Here is a 23370-nt window from a genome sequence, read left to right on the forward strand (position 1 = left end):
ACTCTCAAAGAAACTGATTTGCGTAAAAGGGGCTGAATTCTTCCTTTCTTCTGCTAGTGGGGTGGTGAAAAAGGCATATGGGACACTTGCCTTTATCAATCAAATCATAGATTACAAAAGTAGGGAGGTCATGTTGGAGTTGTATAGAACCTTTGTGAGGCCTCAGCTGGACTACTGTGTGCAGTTCTGGTTGCCACATTATTAGGAAGGATGTGATTGCACTGAAGAGGGTGCAGAGGAGATTCACCAGGATGTTGCCTGGGATGAAACATTTAAGTTATGAAGAGAGGTTGGGTAGACTTGGGTTGTTTTCGTTGGAGCAGAGAAGACTGAGGGGGGACCTGATCGAGGTGTACAAGATTATGAGGGGCATGGACAGGATGGATGGGGAGGCAGCTGTTCTTCTTAGTTGAAGGGTCAGTCACAAGGGGGCATATGTTCAAGGTGAGGGGCAGGAGGTTTAGGGGGGATGTGAGGAAAATTTTTTTTTACCCAGAGGGTGTTGATGGTCTGGAATGCACTACCTGGAAGGGTGGTGGAGGCGGGCTGCCTCACATCGTTTAATAAGTACCTGGATGAGCACTCGGCACGTCATAACATTCAATGCTATGGGCCAAGCGCTGGTAAATGGGATTAGGTAGGTAGGTCAGGTGTTTCTCACGTGTCGGTGTAAACTCAATGGGCCAAAGGGCCTCTTTCTGCACTGTGATTCTGCGAAATAATTTAGTCAATATCTGTACAAAGTTGACTCCCCTCAAAATAAACAACTGAGTCCTTCACTACTTGATATAATAATGTAATAATCACATGCTTTCAGCACAAGTATACTTACTTTCCAACTTCTCAATCTCATCCTTTCAGACCTCAACAAAATATTACCGTTTTCATCGTGTCTAATATTTAAACGTTTAGATCATTAAGCATGTAGACTTGCCAGAGCATCAGGCAATGAAGAAAGGAAGAGGCTGCTAACTAAACACTTTTTTTTTTAAAAAGCTTTCCACACCGACATGCTGCTTCAGACAGCACTGTTTTACATTTATCCAAAATTATGATTTTAGTATTGAATATATAAACAGTTCAGATGACAAAATTAGGTTGAAATACAGCCTTAGAGTATAGCTTGAATGTATATTTTCACCATCCTCAAGTTTTCAAAATTATTGGAAACACCACACTCAGGCTTGAATAGTGAAAATATGTTCATTTAAAGGGCATCAAAATAAGTACAACTGTGCCTACCGGCATGAAGTAGACAGGCTTCATGCAACACTCTGCTAAATTTCTAGTTTAAGATTAGAAGTTAAGACGGAGGTTGCTTTTGACAAATGGTTTATTGGACAAAAAAGGACCCAGGTTTTTCATAAGAATGTAAAATCAGTTAGGTTTTAAGGCATGTCTCAAAAGGAGAAGCAGAGAAATTTAGGAACATAGAATTTAGGAGCAGGAGTAGGCCACTGAGCCCTTTGATTCCACTCTGCTATTCAATAAGGTCATAGTTGATCTGGTTGTGATCTCAACTCCACTTTGCCGTCTGCCTCCGATATTCATCAATTTCCTTGTCTATCAAAAATCAGTCTAACTCTGCCTTGAATAAATTCAGTGACCAAGACTCTCTGTCATGAAGATATTAATGTAGATAATGTTATTGGAAATTATTTTAAATTGGGCTTGTAGGGGGTCTGTGTCTGTGGGTGTGGGTGTGTGTGCGTCTTAACTGGATTAAAGCCAGCTAGTCTGGGTGCTTTGATGTATAGTAGTTTTGAAATGTTAAACAGTAAGGTCGAGGGTACATTTGCATTTTGTTGAATAAACCATTCAAAGACTGGGGGTGAAATCTTGCACCTAGCTAGAAGACAATATGTTTAAATTACTAATAAAATAATTGGTACTATGAAAGGGGTTTTACTGTTAGAAGAAGTGGAGTTCAAAGGGTGTGGTGATACAATGGGAATTTACATTCAAAGGGAAGGCTAGGTATATACAGAAAAAGAATTTTTTTTGTGCGTGTGTAAGTCAGAGGCATGCTGCCTGTAAGCCTACAACTGTGAGAAGGAACCAAATTGAAAGGAACCTCATTTTGAGTTCGTAAGATAAAATATGCTTTGCCTGGTGTCTGTTTAAGTCCATGGGTTAAGGTTACTTTGGTGAAGCTTTACTTAAGAGAGGGATTAATTTTGGGATTTGTTTAATAGCTATTATGGAAGTAATTTGCAGACATGTGTACGTGTTTAATTCCTTGTTAAATTAATAAATGTTTAATTTAATTTAAATAAAAATCTCTGGAGGCTTGGTGGTTTTTATTCCTGAATTCAGAGCTGCATCTCAAACATTCCAATTGAAAATATAGGTTATGACAGTTATTTAACGTTTCCTTCTGGGATTTTAAATAACTTAGCCTTCACCAACTGCTGTGTCATAACATTCTTTCCCTGACTTTTCTGGGGAACAGAATTCCACATATAAATGACCTTTTGAGAGAAAAAATTTCTCCTCATCTCAGTCTTAAATGGTAGATCTCTTATCCTTAAACTGTGCCCCCTGGTTCTAGTCTCGACCTCAAGTGGAAACATCCTCCTGGTATCTATCCTATCAAATCCCCTCAGAATCTTATATGTTTCAATGAGATCACCTCTTTTTCTTCTAAACTTCAATTGGTATAGGCCCAACCTGTTCAAACTTTCTTCTAAGATAAGCCCCTCATGCCAGGAATGAGTTGAGTGAACCTTCTCCATACTGCTTCTAACACAATTATATCTTTTTTCAAATAAGACAGCCAAAACTGTGCACAGTATTCCTGATGTGGTCGCACCAAGGCACTATTCAGCTGCAGTAAAACTTCCCTACTTTTATGTTCCATTCCCCTGGCAAATAATTTAGGGAGGGAATTCCAGAGCTTATGGCAAGACAGCTGAACGCATGGTGAGCAGAAGGAAGTTGGGATGCACAAGAGGGAAGGTTGTAAGAATTTAAAATTCTTGGAGGACTGCAGAACTAGAGATGGTTATGGAGATAAGGAATGATGAAGCTAAAGGGGAATTTGAACAAAATATGCAAATTTTAAGTCATGATGGCACATAGGATGTCAATGTAAGTTAGTGAGCACAGGGTTGATAAGCAAGCAGAACTTGGAGCAGGTTAAGATGCAGGCAGCAGACTGTCAGATGAGCTCAAATTTATGAAGGGTGCAAGATGGGGTGCTGGCCAGGAGAGCTTTGAAATAGTCAAGTCTCAATGCAGCAAAGGCATGGATGAGGATTTCAGCAGCATATAAACTGAGGTGGGGCAGGGGCGGGGGATAATGTTGGTGGGTGCTGTTACAGGGGTGGAAGTAGGCAGTGTTCAGGGCTAAGATATGGGGTCGGTATCTCAGCTCAGAGTCAAAAAGGATGTCGAGGTTGTAAACAGTTGTGCTCAGCCTGAAACAGTGACGAGGAATGGGAATAGAATTGATTTGGGGGGGGGGGGGCAAAACAAAGGCTTTGATTTTGTATTGTTTATTTAGAGGAAATTTCAGCTCGTTCATGTCTCTAATACTGGACAAGCACTGATAAAGAGGAAGGGTTTAAAAAGATGCTGTTAAGATAGAGCTGGGTGTCATGAGTACATACAGAACCTGACCAGGTTTTCTAACGATGTCAACAAGGGGTAGCATAGAAGGAGGCCATAGAAAGATAATTGGGAAACTCAAGGTAATGCTGCCAAGGAAGCAAGAGACTGGATTAGTAAAAGTGGAAACAGCTCAACATGGAAGACATTGGAGGAGGATGGTATGGTATGGTCATTGGAAAGTTTGAGAAGGACAAGGAGAAATCGTGTACCATGGCAACCATGACAGAGCACATCATTTATGATTTTATAATTAGGGTTACTTCAGTGCTGTTTGGGCTAGCTCAAACATGGAATTGCAGGATAACAAACTACACTAACCCTTTTCTATTCCTTGTGGTGGATGCAATGTAACATTCTCTGATATATTGCAATATTTTGCAAAAAAGAACTTGCCAAGAAAATTCAAGGTTATAATCAAATGGCTGGTAATCTGGGGTGAAAATTGGCTCAATTTCATAAGTAATTGAGAATATTTTCAAGATACTAGTGCTGGCATAAGTGAGAAAAGCTGCACCTAAATAAAGTAGGAACAATGTAGCAGCTATTGAGAATCATTTAAATACATGGTTGTGAGTGACAAAGCAAAAGCAGGGAGGAAACAGAATCCCAACTGAAACTGAACTACATAAACCGTATGTTTATAGTGTTATGTCAATAAGAAATGAAAGAAATCCAAACTCTGTACATCAGGCTTTATTCTTTTTTTCTATTTTTAAAATGGACTTGCTGCTGAACCTAACAATATGGCTGCTACAAGTCACATGACCACAGGATTGGCCCTTTGTTCTGGAAGCTATCAAATGGAGTTACAACAAAATAATAATCCTCCTTTTATCATCATGGAATCTCATACCTAATTGTAAGGACACGATAATCACGAAAACAGAGGACTCGTAGATCGAAACTTGTTATTCCTGCAGAGTTGTAGCAGACCCATCTCCCACCTAGGACTGTCCAGATCCATTTCAAAAGGGGACCATTGAAGGGGCAATGGATGTCATTTGTATCTTGATAAACTTACCCTCCAGCAGAGTCAGTGGGTCTACCCAGACAACAGCACCCAACGCAAGTACCTCAACATGGATAATTCTTTCAAAAGCTAATGGCTAGGACATTATCAGTCCTGAAACCAAAGCCAGTCCCAGACAATAGATAAACATCCCTTTTGAAATCATAGTGGAGAAAGGTCACATGACTCAAGTGGCCATTTTGAAATCTCTATATTCCTTTGAGAACTGAAAAACCCTCAGTCTACTGAATTACCAACTAATCAAACAGACCTACAGCATGACTCCCAGCTGACAGAGCAGCTGGTCACCACGTGTCAACTCCTCAAAGCCTGTTTGATTTTAAAAGTCTCTGATCATCACCTACCAAGTGGTCTAAGCACAGAATCCCATTGTGCTGTATCATCATTCATTTCAAGGATTTTCGTGTTGCTATCTCCAACCAGAAACTCATCTGGACTGAACTCCACCATGAAGGAAATACCCTTTGGACTTTGGCTTTTCCAGAGTCTGGAAATCATAAACTAATATTCATTTCTGTGGTTCTTTTACTACTGTTATCCATAGTTGTAAAAGCTCCCCCTTTTCTATCCCCCTTACTGTACACCCCCACTCCCACAAACTCAGGATTTGGGGAAACACACCACGGTGTGTTCAAAAGCGCCTCTCCTTATGGACAGATGAGGAGAGGATAAAGAAGTTTAGTTTGTCCATCTCCTGTCCATAACAACAGTGATTACATACTTTACTATTTCTATCTATGTTAAAACACAAGCAAATAAATAACATGGCCAAATCCTCACCAATCTACCTGATGCGTGCGTGTCTGTTCATGACAGCATTGGTAGGAGGGACTTTCGCGCAGGTCTTTTGGAGACCAAGTCCCATCTTCACAGTGGACACCCTCCATCATATTCTGTGGCATTGCCACTGTGAGACACAACAAAATCCCCACCCTCATTAATGGCAGATTCCAGCAAAAGTTCAAAGGCAACGCTGAAGCATTTACAACAATCTTGAAATGTCAATTGGATGACTCTTGCTGACTTCTTCTCAAGGTCACCACCATCACGCATACCAGCTTTCAGCCAATTTGATTCAATCCATGTGACATCAAGATTAAGGTTAATTGCACTGGATGCAGTGAAGGTCACGTGTCCTGACAATATTCCAACTGAAACAGAATTACCTGGAAAAACTCAGCAGGTCTGGCAGCATCGGCGGAGAAGAAAAGAGTTGACGTTTCGAGTCCTCATGACCCTTCGACAGAACTTGCGTTCGAGTCCAAGAAAGAGTTGAAATATAAGCTGGTTTAAGGTGTGTGTGTGGGGGGCGGAGAGATAGAGAGACAAAGAGGTGGAGGGGGGGGGTGTGGTTGTAGGGACAAACAAGCAGTGATAGAAGCAGATCATCAAAAGATGTCAACGACAATAGTACAATAGAACACATAGGTGTTAAAATTAAAGTTGGTGATATTATCTAAACGAATGTGCTAATTAAGAATGGATGGTAGGGCACTCAAGGTATAGCTCTAGTGGGGTTTTTTTTTACATAATGGAAATAGGTGGGAAAAGGAAAATCTTTATAATTTATTGGAAAAAAAAGGGAAGGGGGAAACAGAAAGGGGGTGGGGATGGGGGAGGGAGCTTACGACCTAAAGTTGTTGAATTAAATATTCAGTCCGGAAGGCTGTAAAGTCCCTAGTCGGAAGATGAGGTGTTGTTCCTCCAGTTTGTGTTGGGCCTAACCTGCCAGACCTGCTGAGTTTTTCCAGGTAATTCTGTTTTTGTTTTGGATTTCCAGCATCCGCAGTTTTTTTGTTTTTATCTCAATATTCCAACTGTACTGATGAAGATCTGTGCTCCACAACTACCTGCACCCCTACATAAACTATTTCAAAATTACAATACTGGCATCAGCATGACAATGCAAAAAATTCCTCAGCTATATCTGATCAAGAAAAAGCAGGACAAATTGAAACTGGCCAAATACCTTTCAGCTTATACCCAATCAGGAAACTGGTGGAAAGAGTCAGCAATAGTGCTATCGTACTCTACTTACCAATACGCACTCAGCAATGCTCAGTTTAGATACCACCAGAAACATTCAGCTCCAAACTTCATTACAGGGATAGAAGAGTTGAATTCCAATGGTGAATTGAGAGTGACTGCCCTCGATACCAAGATAGCTTTCAACCGAATTTAATGCCAGGGAGCCCAATTAAAACTAAAGCTAATGGGGATCAAGGGAAAATTCTACAATAGCTGGCACGAAAGAAGATGGTTGCAGTAGTTGGAGGCCGATCATCTCAGCCCCAGGACATCAATGCAGAAGTTTCTCAGAGCAGCAACCTAAGCCAAAGTTTCTTCAGCTGCCTCATCAATAACTTTCCCTCCATCATAAGGTCAGAAGTGAGGCTATTTACTGATGATTGCAATATTCAACTTGACTTGCATTTCCTCAGATATTGAAGCAGTCCATGCCTGCATGCAACACAGCCTGGACAACATCCAGGCTTGGACTGGTAAATTAGAGTCATTTACAGCACTGAAGGCGGCCATTTGAACCATTGAGTCAATGTCGGCTCTCACTGCAGCAATCCAGTCAGTCCCATTTCTCCATTCTATCCCGATAGCCCTGCAAATTCATTTCCTTCAAGTTCCCATCCAATTTCCTTTTGAAATAATTGATAGTCTCCCCTTCCACCACTCTCGTGGACAGCAAGTTTCAGGTCATTATCACTCGCTGTGTAAAATAGTTCTTGCTCACATTCCCCCCTGCATTTCTTTCCCAAAACCTCAAATCTCTGTTCCCTAGTCTGTGTACCATCAGCTAATGGGAACAGTTTTACCTTCTCTACCTTACCTAATCCAGCCATAACCTTGCATCTCTATTAAATCTTCCTTCAATCTCCTTTGCTCCAAGGAAATCACCCCAGCTTTCCAGCTCAACCTCAAGTTAAAATCCCCCATCCCTGGAATAATTCAATCTGCTCTGCAGCCTCTCAGAGACTCTCACATCCTTTCTAAAGTGTGGTGACCAGAACTGGACACAATACTCTAGTTGGGGCCTAACTGGAGCTTTATAAAGGTTCAGCATACTTCCCTGCTTTTGTAATTCAATCCCTCTATTTATGAAGCCCAAGACTCCATATGCCTTGCTAACCACTCTCTCAATATGTCCCTCCAACTGCAAAGATGTATACAAATGCGCCCCTAGGTCCCTGTGATAATGCACACTTTTTAGAACTGTGCCATTAAATCTATATTGTCTCCCCACATTCTTTCTGCCAAAATGCATCACCTCACACTTCTCTGTATTAAATTCCATCTTGTCTGTCCAATCAACTGGCCTATCTATGTCCTGTTCCAGTGATTAGTTTCACCCTCACTGTTTGCCACTCTTCCAAGTTTAGTATCACTGGCAAATTTTGCGATTTTACTCTGTTCAAGTCACTTAAACATAGCAAAAAAGCAGTGGTGCTAGCTCTGACCCTTGGGAAACACCGCCGTCAGCCAGCCTACAGTCTGAAAAACAGCCATTTACTACAACCTGTTATTTTCTGTCCTTAAGCCATATTTTACCCAATGTGACACTAACTCTCCTATTCCATGAACCTCAATTTTCGTTAACCAGCCTTTTATCTGGTACTTTGTCAAACACTTTCTTAATAACCATATAGAAAAGATAAGTGACAAATAATACTGGCCACACAAGTATTTACCTTCTCCAACATGAGAGAGTCTAATCATATCCCAGTGGCATTCGATGACGTTATGATTTTCAAGACACCCACCAACATTCTGGAGCCACAGTCACCAGAAATGCAGCTGGAACAGCCATATAAATACTGTGGCTGCTAGAACAAGTCAGAGTGCATATTCTCTGGCAAGTAACTCACCTTGACTTCCCAAAACCTTGCCACTACCTAAAGTCAAGAATGTGATGGATTACTTTCTACTTGTCTATATATATGGAACCTGTAACAGACCCATAACCCAGATGGATAAGGGCAGCAGATAACAGAGAACATCACTTACATATACCCCTGAGTGTCATACACCATTCTGACTTGGACATATATCACTGTTGTTTCCTCAAAGCTGCATCAAACTATTGGCACTTCCCACCTAAAAGCATTGAGAGAGCACCATCACCACATGGACTGCAGCAGTTCAAAAAGACAGCATATCATCATCTTCAAGGACAAGGAGGCTATGCCACTGATGCCCACTCTTGGAGTATCGGTTAAAAAACAAAGGAAGCCTTTCTGTGCTAAAAACGGAATATAAAAGTGCCCCTTGAAATGTGGACACTCTTATTGCTATACGCTACCACAAAGCCACAAGTCAGAATTAGGTGCTGCTAATAGGGAGATTCACGAGGTCATGCCATGAGGAAGTCAAAAATGTAAATATAAAATGTAAATTAACTTTCACATGATGTTTAAATCAGAAAGCAGTCATACATTACATCTACTTACTCAGATTGCTTGACATTTCTAATTCATATTAGGTTGGCTAAATCTCACTTAAGCATATTAGGTTAGATAAAACCCTACCTTAGCATGATATTTCTATTTGTACTTACATCCCTTATCGCATCATAGAATAAGATACCCTGTTTTTGTGCTGACCCCGTAGTCTATAGTAAACAACTCAAGTTATGTTTTCTTCCTTCGCACTATTTACATACAGTCAGGTAAGCTCAGTGGGAAGAATATCCTTACTCAGGTGCCCTGGCATAAAAAGATACCTCACTTCCTTCCCTGTCTAACTGGTCATATTCTAAACCTGTCTGTGCTCATCTCCATCATTAAGGGGTGGCCATGTTTGCGAACTACAATGAAGAGCAATATATTACAAAAGTTGTACACATCTTAGTAGGTTAAGCCTACTTAAATCTATTATTTTCTTATTTTATTCTCTACCATTGATATAATAGATTGGGGCAGAGATGGGGAAAGAGCACCAGACCAGTAGGATCTCATCAAGGCACAAAATTCAAAAAAGAGACAGTGCTCTATGGTGCTCTTGCTTCAATGCAAACAGGACTAATCATCTTGCTCACTGAAGGAAGGATCATTGCATTGAGAATGACAACCAATACAACAACATTTAAACATTATTCAAAGTTAAGAGGTTATTTTTACAAGGATTTAAATTATAAAGAGAGCTTTCCTCGAATCTAAGTCTCAACATTCTTTAAAATTGTCTAATGCTGATCAGATTACATTCTTTTGCTTTTAAGTTGCACCCCAAAAGTCATTTGACTTTCATTATTGGTTTCTGTCCAGTAATAGAAGGAATTGTCAGCTTTGTGTACCAGACAGGGAGATGCACCAGCAAGGGCGCTTACAGATTACTCAGTGCATAATCATTTAAAATAATGGCCAGAAAATGGTGGGCAGTGTGTGCCTGATTTCTGACATGTGCACTTGTGGGAAAGGATCATCACCAGGAACATAAAACAAAAATCAGAAAATTATTCCTAATATTAGGAAGGAAAAACAATTGATGGAGAACCAAAAATTGTTTTTATTTTATGAAAAGAAAAGCAGTAAATAAAATAAAGCAAGTTATATTCAAATTATCAAATTTAGAGCATCATGTGCTCATAATTTGTGAAATGGCTTCCAAATACAACCTAACATCTTAAATTAAATGGTGGTGACCTAACGCACAACTACAGACACAAATGTGCCTGATTATTTGATGCATTTATAATTTAAATTAAAATTAAAATGTGTTAACTTAAACCTTAGTCTAAGAACTATTTTTAAAATAAACCTACAAAATCCTCAGCCTCAAACTGCTTAGGTTTCTCCTTTTCTTCCTTTTTCCCATTTTCATCTTCTGTTAAGTTATTCTCATGCAATGCTGGGGCTTTTCCTCCATGAAAAGTGCCACTTCGAGGACGAGGATTTCCTCCATGGTAGCCACTTCTTGGATTTACAGCTTCTGTGCCCCGCCCTTGTGACCGCCAACCATTCTTCTCTTTTCTTCCAAAGTTTCCTGCAAACCAAACATATTTTATTCCCAATCTGAAAACAATAGTAAAGCAAGAAAGTAATACATTAGTTTGACAATAATCTTATCTAGGATGGAAAATTACACAATACAAGCCTTTATTTTCAATATATTCTGAAAGAGGATACACATTTTTAGATCAATTAAAGGTATCTTACGCAACAGTGCCAGATGGCACAATTCCAAGCTAAATCTTTGGGCTAAACAGAAAGCAATTGGAACAACTGCTGATTCAGCAGTGACGTGGCTTGGGGTAATAAAAACCTTCAAATCAAGTCTGCCAAAAGTTCTGGATGACCAAGAAATTGAGGTATGTTATATATGCCTTTATTGTTCCAGCCTTCCTATGTGCTAATTAGCAGAACAAGAACATCTTGTACTTTTGTAAGCAACTTTAACATACCAAGGGGTCCCATGGTGCTTTGCAGAAGAACTATCACAAAAAAATTTGACCGAGCCAGATAAGGAGATTTTTAGGCAGATGGCCAAGAGCTTGGTCAAAGAACGTCTTAAAGGAGGAAATGAGAGGTAGAGAGGCAGAGAGGTTTAGCAAGGCAATTCCAAAGCTTGGGGCCTTGACAGCTGAAGGCACCTCGACCAATGGTGGAGCAATTAAAATCCTGGATGCTCTCAAGTGGCTAGAATTGGAAGAGCCCAGATCTCTACAGATTTGAGGGGATGATAATTTCAAACTTGAGACATTGCTTACCAGGAGCCAACATAAGTCAGCAAGCACAAGGGTAATGACTGAATGGGACTTGATGCAATAACTTCAAAAATTGTGAGGATATTCAAAACCCACATCACAATAATAAGCCTTCTAGATGATTCATAGAAAGCTAACACAGCACAGCAATTGATTGTTACCTTTGGGAATGTTACATTTGAGTCATTTTTTACTCATGGTTTTACGAAAGGAAAGCCAAGTTTTCCAAATCTAATTTGACAATTTTTTTTGAAGGTGTAACTAGTAGCATAGTTAAGAGCGAACCATTGGATGCAGTATATTTGGATTTTCAAAAGGTATTCAATGAGCATCACACAAGATGTTGGCACAAAAGAATAAAGTTCATGAGATTTGGGATAATATATTAGCATGGATTGAGGATGGGTCAACAGGGAGAAACTTCAGGAAGGCTAAACAGGTCATTTTGGGGTTTGCAGGTTGTAACTAGCAGGAAGTCACAAGGATTGGTGATTGGAATTCAGCTATATACAATCCATATCAATGACTTAGGTGAGACAACCAAGTATAAGGTAGCCAAGTTTGCAGAAAATACAAGCCAGATCAGTTGTGACAAGGATGCAAGGAGATTAAAGGAAAATACAGCGATTAACTGAATAGGCAACAAATGGCAGATGGATTAGAATCTGTAGAAATGTGAAATTATCCACTTTGGTAGAGCGGAATTTGTTAAAATGGTGAGTGATTTGTAGATGTTGGTATGCAGAGGTATTTGGGGGGGCTCTAGTACATGAAAGACAGAAAATTTTATGCAGTTGCAGCAAATGGAATGTTAGCCTTTATTGTAAGAGGATTGGAGTACAAGAAGAAGTCTTGCTGCAATTATATAGGACATTTTTGAGACCAGACCTAAAGTGGAGTAGAGTATTGTTATACATTTTTATTTTCCTTACCCAAGAAAGAATATGCTTGTCAATGAAGAGGATGCAACAAAGGTTCACTTGGTTGAGCCCTGGGTTGAGCAGGTTGTCATTTGAGGAAAGATTGAGCACAATGTTCTTTAGAACTCTTTGTAATTTAAAAGAATGAGAGGTGATCTCATTGAAATTTATATAATTCTTAAGGAATTTGACAGGGCAGATGCTGAGTGACTGTTTCCCCTGGCTAGAGAGTCTAGAACTAGGGATCATTGGCTCAGGATGAGAGGTTGGTCATTTAGGACAGAAAAATAGAGAAATTTCTTCAATCAAGAAGATTATGAATCTTAAGAATTCTCCACCCTCGAGGGTGCAGCTACTCAGCCATTAGGTATCTTTTAAGGCTGAGATCAGCAGACTTTTGAACTCTAAGGGACTCAAGGGATATGGGAATAGTAAAGTGGAGCTTCGGTAGAAGGTCAACCATGATTTTATTGAATGCCAGAGCAGGCTCAAGGAGCCACATGGCCTACTCCTGCTACTATTTTTATGTTCTTAATCCAATTTTGTACTTTAGGTCTTTAACTGCACTGAAAACAAAAACAAAGGGATGCAGAGAACCTTTAAATCAATTCCACCTAATTAGCTTCACCCAATTCTAATGTAGGACATAAAAGTACATTGAAAATACCCATGGGATACAATTTACATCCTATGAGTGAGCTGAGCAGTTAATTTACAGTTTTTGCAACATGTCATCATTTGTCCGTGCAAATTCAACCAAATGAACAAAATACTCGCTGTGACAAAGGTTAGTCTGCTAATTGAACACATCCAACATGCATTACTACAGTATTTAAATATAACAAGTAAAGAACAATAAAGTCAATCGATTTCACAACAAATTAATTTGATATCAAATATATGTCAGAAGGATAACAGACCACTGTTTAAAAATAAGGGGTTACCCATTTAAAACAGAGATGAGGCGAAATTTTTTCATTCAGAAGGTTGTGGGTCTTTGGAACTCTCTTCCTGAACAGGTGGTAGTTTTAAGGCAGAGGTGGATAGATTCTTAGTAAGCAAGGGGGTGATAGGTTTCCGGGGTAGGTGGGATGCAGATCTCAGGTTACTATCAGATCAGCCATGATCTTATTAAATGGCAGAGCAGGCTTGAGGGGCTGAATGGCCTACTCCTGCTCCTTGTTTGTATGTTCGTATGTAAAAGTTAAGTTTTACCTAAGAGGATTGACAAGTTACCCTTGATTTAATACACTCACTCTTGACTTTCTGTACTGAAGAAGCTACATTTATCAAGTCCTGGTGTTGTCTGGATTCTCATAACTCCATTACAGGAAATAAATTAAAGTGAACTGAATATTCCAAACGAGTGACTGGGATTTAAAACACTTATATTAATATATTAATTCTGAGATTTAGTAAAGTTAAGTACTACTGCAATACACTATTTCCAACATGCCCACCACTTGCGACCAGTTAAAAATATCTAGTTTATGATTCATGTTAATATCACAGAATCACAGAATTTTAATGGCACAGAAGGAGGCCATTCGGCCCACTGTGTCTGCACTGGCTCTCCAATTACAGCATTATGGCCTAGTGACATTCTCCTGCCTTTTCCCCGTACCACTGCACATTGTATATTTTCAGATAATCATCTACTGCCCTCTTGAATCTGCCTCCACCACACTTCCAGGTAGTGCATGCCAGACCAGATCCAGAACCACTCATTGTGTAAGACTTCTCTCACTTCACATTTGCTTCTTTTACAATTCACTTTAAATCTGTGCTCTCTCGTTCTTGATCCTTTTACCAGCGGGAACAGCTTCTCCCTCTCAACTCTGTCCAGTCCCATCTTGATTTTGAGCATCTCTATCAAATCCCCTCTTAGCCACCTTCCCTCTAAGGACAGCAGTCCCAACCTCTCCAATCTATCCTCATAGCTGAAGTTTCTTATCCCTGGAACCATTCTTGTAAACCTCTTCTGCACTCTCTCCAATGTGTTCACATCCCTTCTGTAATGTGGCACCAGAACTATCTGTTCTGTTGGACGGTTCCGGACTTGAAATGTTAACTCTGTTTCTCTCTCCACAGATGCTGCTAGACCTGCTGAGTTTGACCAGCATTTCCATTTTTGTTTCAGATATCCAGCATCCACAGTATTTTGCTTTTATCTTTATATTTTCTGTTGGACTGGGGATTAAAATTACAATGGCCACAGTTTGAAAGACATGTCCACTGGAACAGGATGAGAAATATATATATCCACAATATTGCAGGTGTGGAACAGGGTGTGCCTAAATGACAGGATGGTGCCAGAAAGGAGTCCTGGACCAAGGGACCTGCCTGGCAACAACATTTTAATTGGCCGCTGACCAGGTGACCAGGTTTTGAGAGAGAAGTGGTACAGCAGAATAGCTCCTAGCCTGAAAGGAACAAGACCTAAAACCTCTTTCTCTTGTGTGTGGAAGATTCCAGGAATTCCACAATAATAGCTAGTTAGCTTTTTCTCCGCATATCTCTGTAACCTGCTCTCTCTCTGAAAGCCCCTGTCAAGAGGCAAAGGGGAAAATCACTGTGAAGAGACATTGAAAGGCAACTGCTCAACCAGTGAACTAAATACTGAAAGTGCTGGAAGACCACCTTCATGTCATCAACAAGGACTGAAAAGAATTTGAAATACATCGATCAAAATCAATCCATCGAATCGTGTACTCTGGAATTGGTGCTATTGAACTATTTTATCCCACCCTCAAAATCCATGTTTTTGTTTGTCTTATGTGTCTTCTGTGCATGTGCGTAGGGATTTAAGAAGGGGGTAGAGTTTAAGTTATAGTGTTAGAAATTAACAGTTCATATTTCTTTCTTTTGCCACTGGTTAATGACAGTTTGTTCTATAAACAGTTATTTACTTATTAAGTTTACAAACCTGGTTTTCGTATTCTGTGAACCTAAATTAAACAGTTAGGTGGAATTAGGGCAATCTGGTGGTTTGATCAAACTTTTTAATATTTCTCGTGGCTTGGGGAAGAGTAGAGCTTGATATTACAGCGCACTATCCCCAGTGAGTCGTAACACTATTAATAAAGCTCAGGATACTATATGCTTTAGTAAATGCTCTCTCCATCTGTCCTTTTTGTAAAAAAATTCATTCATTGGATGTGGGCTTCGCTGGTTGGGCCAGCATTTATTGCCCAACCCTAGTTGCCCTAGCGAAGGTGGTGGTGAGCTACCTTCTTGTGGTGCTGCAGGAAGGGAGTTTCTGCCACCTTCAAATATCTATGCACATATACATCCAGGTCTTTCTGTTCCTGCAGCCCCTTCAAAATTTCACCCCTTATTTTATTGCCTGTCCATGCTCTTCCTGCCAAATGCATCACCTCTCCCTTCTCCACACTGAATGCATATGCCCACTCCACCAACTTGTCTATGTCCTCTTGAAGTTCTACACCATCCTCCTCACAGTTCACAACACTCTCAAGCTTCGTATCATCCACAAACTTTGAAACTGTCCCCTACACAAGATCTAGATCATTAATATATCAGGAAAAGCAAGGGTGCCAATACCGACCCCTGGGGAACTCCACTACAAACCTTCCTCCAGCCCGAAAAATATCCATTGACCATTACTCTCTCCTTCCTACTTTTCAGCCAATTTTGTATCCACGTTGCTATTGTCCCTTTTGTTCCATGAGCAATAACTATTCTCACAAGTCTGTGGCACTGTATCAAATGCCTTTTGAAAGTCCATGTACACCACATCAACAGCATTAGCCTCATCAACCTTTAGTTACCTCTTCAAAAATTTCCAGAAAGTTAGTTTAACATGATTTCTCCTTTAGAAATCCACGCTGGTTCTTCCTTATCAACCCATATTTTTCCATGTTACTATTAGTTCTATCCCAAATAAAAGTCAAACTGCCTGGTCTGTAATTGCTGGACTTATCCTTACAACGTTTTTTGAACAAGGGCGTAATGTTTGAAATTCTCCAGTCCTCTGGCACCTCCCGAGTCTAGGGAAGACTGAAAGATTACGGCCAGTGCCCCTACAATTTCTACTCTCACCTCCTTCGATGTCCTTGGATGCAGCTCAACCAGTCCTGGTGAGTTTTTCCAGGTCTTTTCTTCTCCGCCGATGCTGCCAGACCTGCTGAGTTTTTCCAGGTAGTTCTGTTTTTGTTTTGGATTTCCAGCATCCGCAGTTTTTTTGTTTTTATCTCTGGTGCCTTGTCAGCTTTAAGTACCTACAGTCTATTCAACACTTCCTCCTTATCAATTCTGAACCCTTTTAATGACAGAGTTTCCTCATCTGTCACCATGGCCTGGGTAGCATCTATCTCCTTGGTAAAGATGGCTGCAAAGTATTCATTTAATACCTCAGCCATGGCCCCTTCGTCCACGTGTAAATTCCCTTTTAGGTCCCTAATCGGCCCTGCTCCTTTTACCACCTTTATACTGTTTATATGCCTATAGAAGACTTTGGGATTCCCCTTTATATTGGCTGCTATATTACTCATGATCCCTCTCTGCTTCTCTGATATGCCTTTTCACCTCCCCTCTAAACCTTCTGTATTCCTCTTGGTTCTCAAAAGTATTTTCTACCTGACATCTGTCAGAAGCACACTTTTTCTTCTTTATCTCAATTTCAATCTCCTTTTTCATCCAGGGAGCTCTGGATTTGTTTGCCCTACCTTTCCTTATGAGGGAATAAAGCTTGATTGTGCCCGAACCAATTCTTTTTCAAAGATAGCCCTTTGTTCAGCTACAGTTTATCCCGCCAATCTTTCGTTCCAGTCTATCTAGCCCAGCTCTGTTCTTGTCCCATCGAAATCAGCTCTTGTCCAGTTAATTATTCTTACTCTGGATTACCTAATGTCCTTTTCTATCATTAACCTAAAACGTACAATACAATGATCACTGTCTCCTAAATGTTCTCCCACTGACACCTGATCTACTTGGCCCACCTCATTTCCAAGAACCAGGTCCAACAGTGTGACTTTTTTTGTTGGATTGCACACATAATGCCGCAGAAAATTTTCCTGAACACAATCTAGGAACTTTTGTCCCTCTCTGCCCTTTGCACTACCACTGTCCTAGTCTACATTCAAGTAATTAAAGTCACCCATTATAACTGCTCTGTAATGCTTGCACTCTCTGCAATTTCCATGCAGATTTGTTCTTCTACATCCTTCTCACTATTTGGCGGTCTATACACTACACTGAGCAATATAATTGCACCATTTTTATTCCTTAGCTCTGGCCAAATTGATTCTGTCCTTAAACCCTCTGGGATATCCTCTTTCTCCAACACTGCAATACTCTCCTTTACCAATATCGCAACCCCTCCTCCTTTCCTATCTTTTCTGACCACCTTGTACCCAGAAATATTTAATACCCAGTCCTGCCCTTCCTTGAGCTAGGTCTCTGTTATCACCACAACATTAAATTTCCACATGGCAATCTGTGCCTGTAACTATTCAATCTTATTTACTATACTCTGTGCATTCACATACATGCACAGTAACACTGATTTAGATTTTGTTATTTTCTCCCTCACCCCAACTTCACCTATTAACTTATAGCATTAGTATACAGAATATCTGTCCGTCCCAGTACTTTGTCCACCGTGGTATTCCTCTCTAATATTTTCTCTTGGTTCCCACATCCCTGCTGAGGTAGTTTAAGGGATTAAGTTAGAGGTAATTTAGATGTAATATTTCAGAGGTAATGTTTAGCTCTGGGAAGATTAAACTTTAAAATGTAAAAAATGGAATAAATGGAACTAAAGCAGCTTGGAGTCTATTATGCTCAAATTGACTTAAGGAGTCAACAGCTAGAAGGGCAAGAACCATAGAACAGCAGTTGGGCTTATTTAGCTGAAGGCGTGATGTCTATGTTGCTTTCAAAGAAATGCAAGAGAGAGATGTTTTATTTTGGGACTCAGAGAAAAATTAGTTTAAAAGCATTCAGTGACCCTGAAAGGCTACATCATCATGGAGATGGGTGGAGCTTAAGAAGGTTCAATGGTTTCAATTTATCTGTGTCTCTGCTGGGAGAGGGGTTAATTGCAGTTTGGACCTCAAGTGGTTCACAGCTCACAGAGAAGCCCTGGCAGGCTCCAGGCAGTCAGGATTCAGAGAAGTCCTGAGGAGCTGAGAAGGTGGCGAAAGGTCACTGGTTCCGTGCTGGAGATGGTTAGGGCTCAGGAGAAGCCATTTATAGCTCAATGCAACCAGGAGACTAGAGTTCAGAGAACCCCGGGGGCAGTGCCAGCTTAGCGAAGCTAGCATTCTGCAAAAGAGTTGGAATTGTGCCAGTAATCAGAGGCAGCAGTGCAGCCTTGTGAATCCCTTGAAATGCAATCGCAGGAGAAGAGATTGAACCATTGGGAAGTGAGCAGTCATTCAAGCCGTTCGAGTCACAGCAGCCTTTAAGAGAATTCAGAAGCTTAATCTTCGAAAGTAAAGAGCTGACATCCGTCGTGAGGGAGACAGTGTTTATAACAATATTGGGACTCTCAGTGATCACTGACGCCTAGGTAGGTTACTGAGAAATCAGTGGGATTTGTCTTGCTCGCATCTGCCATTTCATGTGCAGTGTGGTGCGTCCAACCACAGTTCGCCTGTTAATTCATATCTACCTCATGTTAATTCTGAATGTTAGAGTATAAGATGGATATTGTAAGTTATCTAACTTTTCTGACTTGGTGTAGTAAAGTTTATTTTATTTGTTTAAAAACATGGAATCTTGTGGCTTTATTCTCTTAGTACGTACCTGGGATTGCAAACTTAATCTACTTTAAACAAACAGTTATTGGTCCCTAAATGGATGGCAACAACTCTAAATACACAGCAATTTTCTCACCACACTCATTAGTTGATGAATTAACACACCTCCACCAGAACGAGTCCCAGAAGTCTCCAAGCTATCTGACGAGTTGTGTCGCCTGCGATTCACATCATAACGATTCTCTGGTCGGACTGAAGTTTCAGGATTCTTTTCAACATTGAGTGACTGCTACAAAAAAATGCCAACAAATGAAATTGAAATCAATATTAATATTTTTAGTAGAAAAGGATCTAAAAGGCTTTTATGTGGCACCATATCACATCTTTTATAGAATACTTCATATACAATTAATTACTTCAAGGAGAGATGAATTGCTATTTGGACAGAATAGGCATTTTGTATACAGCAAAAATATACAAACAGCAATGAGATGACTAGCCAACTAATTTGTTTTTAGTAGCACTGGTTGATGGTAGAACCAGAAAATGCGAGAACAGCCTCAACTACATGTCCCATTGAACGAATGGTATCTTGGACAATGCAGTACTTCAAGTACTGAAGTTTGACTTGAATCTACAATCTTCTGAGTCAGAAATAAAAAAGTGTTTCCAACCGAGACAAGCTGATTTTACAGGTCAACTTTCAGTTGCACCAGTAAACACAGGTAAGCACTCCCCATCCAGCCCCACAATGAGTTAATCTGAACTTGATCACTTCGCATTGCATTCAAGCTAATTACTGCTTTGCAGCTGGTTCTGTGTCCTTTTGTAAAAAAAAATAGAAGATAAAGCCAGGTATAATGCAACAATTGACTTGAAAAAGTCAAACAACTTCAGGAACTGTAAGAATGAAGCACGAGTCATGATTAAATCAAGGCTTAAACTGAATGAATAATAGTATTTTAGAAAAACCTATGATTTTTTCTAGTCTACGACTAGATTTGCTAGGCTCACTAGAGGGTGAGAATGGAGGGATTATTTGATGTCATAGCCCTTCAGTTGCTATGTCACCAGCCTAGCGTTACAATCTCCTTTTAGGGAAATTAGTGACAGAAAAGTACTGGTCGCATGCTTATCAAAGTGAGTGAGTGAGTACAGCATTTGGGATGGTGGATCTCACTCAAGTTCTTGAAAGATTCAAGCAGTCTAATAAACATACAAGGGGCAGATGTAACTACAGATACAGAACAGGTGAATTAAAGGTGTTGATGCATTCTAGTTCATAACCTATCTTGCTCTTGTGTAGCTCCCACAGTCTACTAAAGTGGCATCATTGATGAATTACTCAACCTACCAGGAAAAAAGTAGTGCTTTAGATAACAGGACATCTTCATGCCTGCCAGGAATGGTCAGACACGAGAGCAAGTGAGGATGAGAGAGAGAGAATATTGAGAACAGAATTGCATAGAGAGAAAAATAGGAGATTTCAATGCAATTTCAGCATTTAAGATCTAACAATCGTTAGCTGCAATTCCAAACTATCAAAGCTACCAAAAGCCGATTCCATCTGAAACTTAGCTGCACCAAACACAGATTTTGCAAATATATAAATTTCATAAATGACAAAATCCCAAACAATGCCGGGAAAAAAATATGAAAAAGGTTCGAGTCCATATTTCAGGTCAATGTTTTAATCAACCCAGTGATAAAACAGCTCAAAATTGTTTAAGGAACAAGGGAAGGCATTAAACCCAATAAATTAATCCTATTTTACCCACTTTCACCCATCTACCCACAATCCATTTTAGACCAGAAACTAAACAGGCAGCCTCTTGAATTCACATCTGTATGATGTGATTCAAAGGTGTTATCTGGTAACACAGTTCATAAATCATCCTTCAGTCTTCCCCACTTTGCCAAATTATTAAACAAGTTCCCCAATATTCAAATCAAATACCACCGTCAGCATTTTACTTAGACTAACTCGGTTAATCATAATGTTAAAAGCTTCGGTCAGATCACATCAAAGTCTTTAATATTAATACTTTTAAAGCCCAAGGATTTACCCAGAAGCGTAATCATATAAAAATAACGAAATCCAAAAGGACATAGTGGGAAGGCTGAGTAACAGCTGCTCAAAGAGTTGGGAGGATCTTAAAAAAAAGGTGGAAAGTTAAAGAGGAGCGTAGACCTAGATGGCTGACAATGGTGGGGTGAAAGCAGTGTGAAATATAAAAGAGGCCAGTGTTGGAGAAATAGAGTTCCCAGGGGATCACAGGGCTGGAGAACTTCAGAAAGAAAGCAAACCCATGAAGGAATTTCAACGAGGATGAAAATGTTAAAAATCAAAACTTTGGGAGACTGGCATCAAAGCAAGGCTGGCGGTAGGTCAGCAAGAATAAGGGTGATGGGTATGATGGTATGATACAGGAATTTTGAATGAGCTGAAGTTTACGGAGGGTGAAGTAGACAAAGCTATGGATGAGGGTTGCAGCAACAGATTGGCTGGAGCAGAAACAGGTGACATTATTGAGCTGGAAGTAGGCTATCTTCATGATGGAGAGGATATGGCTTCGGAGACTCAGCTCGTGGTTATGAACAGTGACCAGGGAGGAAGATGGAGCTTTTGGTGGGGGCTGCAAAAGACAATAGCTACAGCTTTTCTAGTATTTAAGTGGAAATTGTAGCATTGCAGGATTGGGTGGTTGACTATACAGATTGCAGGATTGGGTGGTTGACTACACAGAGAGGCCGAGAAAGGTGTTAAGAGTTGAGGCTGAGTGACATCACTGTACACACGGAACCCAATTCCATGTTTAAAGATGATGTCGCATAGTGGCAGCAGGAGTGGTGACAGATCCTTGGAGTACTTCAGACACAAATGTGCAAGTTTGAAAAATAAACCATTGCTGGAGATGCAATGGAACTAAGTGAGGGAAATCATACTGAGCAATAGGAGAGGAGGGCAAAGGTGGTGTGGCTATGTCAAAGATTCAAGGTTAAAACAAAACAATGAAGGGTAGTGCACAGTAATTAACATGTAATTTAGGTTAGGTTTAGAAATAAATAGGGGCTGGAGTAGACCGTGTGGTTCTTTGGGCTTGCTCCACCATTCAACCATATCAAAGCTGATCTTGGGTAGTTTCAGTGCTGTGGCAGGGGCAGAAATTTGATTGGGGAGATTCAAAGTTGGAGTTACAGGAAAGCCGAGCACAAATTTGGGAGACAACATGTTCCAGGGTTTAGGAGAAAAAGGTTGAAGATAAGGTGGTAGGTTGCAAGGAGGAGGCTGAGGGTAGGTTTTGTGAGAAGGTGTGGTGGTTTTGAAAGGTTCAGGGTCAATAACTGAGGAGAGGAAACTATCTTAAGTACCAGTTGTCAGGTTTTCAATAGATTTATGCTTTGGAGTTGAGAGATGCTAATGTGGTGTGGAGAATGCTTAGCAAAAAAGGAGGAAACATGCTCCTTGGAAGCAGCTCTAAGGATAAAGGGTAATTAGGCAAGGGTAATAAATGCTGGTCTAGCCAGCAACACCCACATCCCATGAATGAATTAAAAAGAATTTCAAATAGATACTCCATTTGAGACCAAGGATGTCAATAGATAAAGTAATATTAGTGAACTATGGAGAGAATAAAAGATAATAGATGGTAGCTCTTGCTTTGACAGTTAGTTGGTGGATTACCTATGGGCTGGTTTGAGCATTTCTGCAGATTAAAAATATATAAATTTAAGTTTACTAATGTGGGCTGGATTGTACCATATTAAAGTCACTCATTATTATAGCTTTGCTATTTCTGCATTTTTCTCTTAATTTCAAAGACAATGATTGGTTTTTCAGAGGCTAACCATCACAAATCCCAGACCTCATTGTAAAAGTTCCTCAAGGGAGCATTCTTATCTCAACTATTTTCAGTCATTTCCATGATCTTCATTGCGTCATAACATTATGAGCAGGACATGAACTGGCCATTTTGTAGTATTGAGCTGCATTCATAACTTCTCTGTTATGAAAGCAGCCCATGCCAGCTACAGCAAAACTTGGATAATATCAAGGCTTGATTTGACCAGTGCGAGCTTACATTCATGTTGAGTGTCAACTAGTGACCATCTTGAACAAGAGAAAGCCCAGCTATCTACCATTAACCTTCAAAGAAGAGTTTTCCACGATCAACACAAAATCTTTTCTCCCCCCATTACAGAAGGATAATGCTCACAGGGACACACATCAGTCACTATGTCACATCACTGAGTCAAGGAGATTGTAACAATGAGGCTTTTAACAGTACAGTACCACTTTAAGTTGATTGCTGCAGACTTGACTTGTGTTAGAAGAGAACAAACACTTTTTCACATTTCAGATTGGAGTTT

At 40.1% G+C, this 23370-nt stretch overlaps 1 protein-coding gene across 3 annotated transcripts in view; it reads right to left on the reverse strand.

Annotated features, from left to right (window-relative positions):
- The window catches only part of LOC121283038 (vasculin-like), a 224055-nt gene that overhangs the window by 61358 nt on the left and 139327 nt on the right, over window positions 1-23370 (reverse strand). For all 3 annotated transcript variants that reach the window (XM_041197025.1, XM_041197014.1, XM_041197004.1), the window contains 2 exons: window positions 19165-19288; window positions 10413-10633 (listed from right to left, as the gene is read on the reverse strand). In XM_041197025.1, coding sequence (XP_041052959.1) covers window positions 10413-10633; window positions 19165-19288 — 345 coding nt within the window. The remainder of the gene's footprint in view (window positions 1-10412; window positions 10634-19164; window positions 19289-23370) is intronic.

This window comes from Carcharodon carcharias, chromosome 1 (assembly GCF_017639515.1).
Source record: "Carcharodon carcharias isolate sCarCar2 chromosome 1, sCarCar2.pri, whole genome shotgun sequence".
NCBI lineage: Eukaryota > Metazoa > Chordata > Chondrichthyes > Lamniformes > Lamnidae > Carcharodon > Carcharodon carcharias.